This window comes from Mchenga conophoros, linkage group LG16 (assembly GCF_057382185.1).
Source record: "Mchenga conophoros isolate Kocher_MC1m ecotype Shallow Benthic linkage group LG16, M_conophoros_male_GT1.1, whole genome shotgun sequence".
Lineage (NCBI taxonomy): Eukaryota > Metazoa > Chordata > Actinopteri > Cichliformes > Cichlidae > Mchenga > Mchenga conophoros.
In genome coordinates this window covers 37975336-37978184 of record NC_140541.1, presented here as the reverse complement: position 1 = coordinate 37978184, position 2849 = coordinate 37975336, and the positions used below count along the sequence as shown (strand labels likewise).

The window sequence follows — 2849 nt, the reverse complement described above, 5'->3', positions numbered from 1 at the left end:
GCCAGTTTGCATCCATTTTCATCCATGTTACTTTGTAAGTTTTGTGTAATTTCTGAGCAATAATTTTGTTTCTAGATCTCTTTCAGGGTTGACTTAATGCAGGGTCCTTTCCACATTTTGAGCAATCACTGAGAGAGCTGTTTCTACACGTCAGAAGCACTTATCCATCCACAAAAGGTGACTTATGCATGCAGCAGAGGACAGCCACTGTGCTCTCACAATTGATTTATTCAGGTATCACCATCACTGCATTCATTTGAGACATCCCAGGCCTAAGCTGAGAACACTATGGCATTAATAGGTTGTTGTATTATTGTATTCATGCAATAAATATTTTAGGAATTACATATATTCATACACTATAATGCCAAAAGTATTCGCTCATCCACCCAAGTCATTGAATGCAGGTGTTCACTAACATGGCCACAGGTGTATAAACTCAGGGACTTAGGTATGCAGACTGCTTCTACAAACATTTGTGAAAGAGTGGGTCGCTCTCAGGAGCTCAGTGAATTCCAGCGTGCTCCCGTTAGGTCAGGCCTCGAGGGCCGGTGTCCGGCAGGTTGTAGATCTCACCCTGGGTCAACACACCTGAATCAAATGATGACTTCATTACCAGGCCTCTGGAGAACTTCAAGACATGTTGAGGAGGTCATTTAGCCATTTAAATCAGCTGTGCTGGATCAACATCTAAAACCTGCAGGACTCTGGCCCTCGAGGCCTGGAGTTCCCCCACCCCTGCGTTAGAGGATGTCACCTCCATCTGGCAATCCCATGGACGAGTCTGGGTTTGGTGGTTGGCAGGGGAACGGTACTTGTCTGACTGCACTGTGCCAAGTGTAAAGTTTGGTGGAGGGAGGATAATGGTGTGGGGTGTTTTTCAGGAGTTGTGCTCGGGCACCTAAAAGGAAATCTTCATGCTTCAGGAGAGCAAGACTTTTTGGACAATTTCACGCTCCCAACTGTGTGGGAACAGTTATAGATGGTCCCTTCCTGTTCCAACAGGCAGAGCAGTGCTCAGGGCAGGTGCAGAAACACATGGACTTCAATGGCCTGCACAGAGTCTTGACCACAGTTTAAATTGAAATTTGTATTTTTTGTACAAAATTACATTCTCGCCTTCAGACATGCTTAATTTCAAGCTCTCAGTTTTGGAGGTACTGATTCACTATTATAATCCCGATCATCTTAAAATGTTAATTATTCTAGATTTAGATATTTGTACCGGTGCTGGTGTTTAATAAGTAAGCATTCTAACACGTAAAGGTAACACTAGGATGCAGAGATTTCTTTTATGCTCGCACTCCTTCAGATATCCAGCAAGTTTGCACTTTGGCGTCTGTGACAGAGGCAGATATTCAGAGCGAGGTTTTCCTGCAAAGAAAGTCATGGTGGTCAGAATCTGCAGGGTACGTTTGCCATGCATGGGTCAAAAGCGCCACTGTCAGCAATGTCACGGTTCTAGGTGTTTCGAATTCCCAGCTAATATATTTGAGATTTTATTGTATAAAGATTTTACTGATAATCTGTTTGCACTTTTTTATCAGTTACTTTTTATTCTGGAGTTTTTGGTTGTCTATTACTTTTTCTAAGGTTGGTGTCTTTTGGAGTATTTCATATTTTATTTCGATGGTGTTTTCTTTCATGTCTTGTTTGGGGTTCTCCTTCCTATCTGTCTTCATTACTTTAAACTGTGTTTCATTCATTTCATGTTTCTTTCCTTTTGGCTCTCGGAGGAGGCGGACGCACTTTTTCTCCTCTCCCTTATCTTCCCTGCTTAGTTCTTATGTCCTTGTCTAGTCTCGTGTTTTTTTTATTATTACTTTCCCTGGAACACTCTCACAGTCTGTTTCTAAAACCTAAAGAGAATTATGGATTTGATCAACTGGTCTCTGAATGCTATTGACACCCTTTTCTCAACGAGAAGTCTGGGCTCAGGAGAGCCTGAGTGCCCTGGAGGGACTTTCCCTGCCGGATACACGATGGACGGGTGGCAGGAATGGAGGGTCGTGTGCCTGGCGGGACTGTCGATCGAGGACGCTGAAGATATCTACCTATTCGGAACCATGATAACAGGGTTCTTGCTGATTGGAGCTGGCTTGGCCCTGGCTTATGGGAGAATTAAGACAGCAGAACCGGCTGTTCAAACCCCCCCAAGGCTGCCCGCTGGAATCGAAACGATGGGACGAGGCGCGGCTTCTCAGAAAGGGCTCGAAAGCAGAACGGTTAAGACCTTGGAGGCGCTTACAGCTGCTGTGAATACTCAGAATAAGACCTCTGAGCGTATATTGGGATACATCAAGGAGAGGCCTGCTCAGAATAACACCTTTGAGCGAAAGTTAGATTACATCTTGGAACAGCTGACTGCAGTCGAGAGTTCTCAGAATCGGCTCTCTGAGCAAAATAATGACAAGACCATGGAACGCAAGTTTGATACCATCATGGGGAAGCTCGCGGTTCTCCAACGGGAGATTGAGAGACCAGTGTCGGAGTGTTAAAGAACAGCTTGAAATTGTCATGAGTTGTTGCAAAAGACAAATCACCATCATAATGCTGCTAGCCCTTCGGTGCCAGCTGTGGGCTCGAGGCTGGAGCCGAACAACAACACCCTGATAACGACTGTGTTGAGTCTGTTCCTTCCCATTCCCTACAAGGCCACCTGGGTTGGCTGGAAGACTGTTTACTTAGCCTGGCAGGGCGAAGGACACTGTCTCAGCTGAACTCTGGACACGCACACACATATACTGATACTGATAAGCACTCACTGACACATCACCCTCCCTACCCCGGATCCAACGCCACCTCCAACGCCACCTCCCCTCCGATGTGGACATCGGGTCAGCTGGAGG

General features: G+C 45.7%; 1 protein-coding gene across 1 annotated transcript; it reads left to right on the top strand.

Moving 5' to 3' along the window:
• The first annotated feature begins 1871 nt into the window (after positions 1 to 1871).
• LOC146557294 (uncharacterized) lies at positions 1872 to 2498 on the top strand. Its single transcript, XM_085250556.1, has one exon. It carries the CDS (start codon positions 1872 to 1874, stop codon positions 2496 to 2498), a length of 627 nt encoding a protein of 208 aa, XP_085106682.1.
• The last annotated feature ends 351 nt before the right edge of the window (positions 2499 to 2849 follow it).